The sequence below is a fragment of the Oxyura jamaicensis genome, unplaced genomic scaffold (genome assembly GCF_011077185.1).
Source record: "Oxyura jamaicensis isolate SHBP4307 breed ruddy duck unplaced genomic scaffold, BPBGC_Ojam_1.0 oxyUn_random_OJ70265, whole genome shotgun sequence".
Taxonomy (NCBI): Eukaryota; Metazoa; Chordata; class Aves; order Anseriformes; family Anatidae; genus Oxyura; species Oxyura jamaicensis.
The window spans coordinates 294-1,065 of NW_023309876.1; the positions used below are offsets into that span (position 1 = coordinate 294).

General features: G+C 72.5%; 1 protein-coding gene across 1 annotated transcript; it reads right to left on the reverse strand.

Moving 5' to 3' along the window:
- Positions 1-232: 232 nt before the first annotated feature.
- LOC118159416 (cell division control protein 6 homolog) lies at positions 233-661 on the reverse strand (the record flags this gene model as incomplete). The annotated part of the gene is made up of 2 exons (XM_035314003.1): positions 597-661; positions 233-438 (listed from the first exon to the last, which is right to left on the reverse strand). Coding segments are annotated over exons 1-2 (258 nt in total), but the record flags the coding sequence as incomplete, so codon positions are not given.
- Positions 662-772: the final 111 nt, after the last annotated feature.

A 772-nucleotide genomic window follows, 5' to 3' on the forward strand; every position in this document is an offset into this window, starting at 1 on the left:
TAAGGACCCCAGAGACCCCAAGGCCCTTGGGGTCACCAGAGACCTTAAGGACCCCAGGGACCCCAAAGACCTCGGGAACCCCCAAGGACCCCAGGGACACAAGGGACTTCGGGGACCCTAAGGACCCCAAGGACCTTGGGGACCTCAGAGTCCCTAAGGACACCAGGGACCCCCCCAAGGACCTCGGGGACCCCGAGGGACCCCCCGAGACCCCCCTGGCCCCAAACCTCACCTTGCCCAGCGTCACCTCGCGGGCGCGCAGCTGCCGTGCGAGCAGCAGCAGGGAGCACACGAGGACTTTCTGCTGCAGGGGGAAGGTGTCGGGGGTCCCGCGCCCCCCCGCCGCCATCCTGTCCCCAAACACCTCCGAGAGGACACGGGAGACGTGCGGGAGCCCCACGCGCACGGGGACCGGGGAGGGCGCGGAGGGGGGGTCACCTGCGGGCAGAAAGGGGGGGGAGGGAGGGGGGTCAGGGGGCTTTGGGGTGGCCCGAATCCCAGCCGTCCCCCAGGGAGGGACCCGCGCGGGGACACCGGGCTTCGTGCCCCCCTTGGGGGCCACCCCCGTGGGACCCCCCCCCCCCCCAGTTACTCACAGCCGGGCGGGGGCTTGAGGAGGGTCTGGGTCCTCACGTCCAGCTCCACCATCTCCACGGCTCGCCTGCGGGGACACGGCCCCCTCAGCACCACCCAGGGGTGGGCTCAGCACCCCCACGCGTCGCCCCTCAGCGCCCCCCTTTTTCCTGGCCTCCTGCCCCCCCTCCCCCCCCCC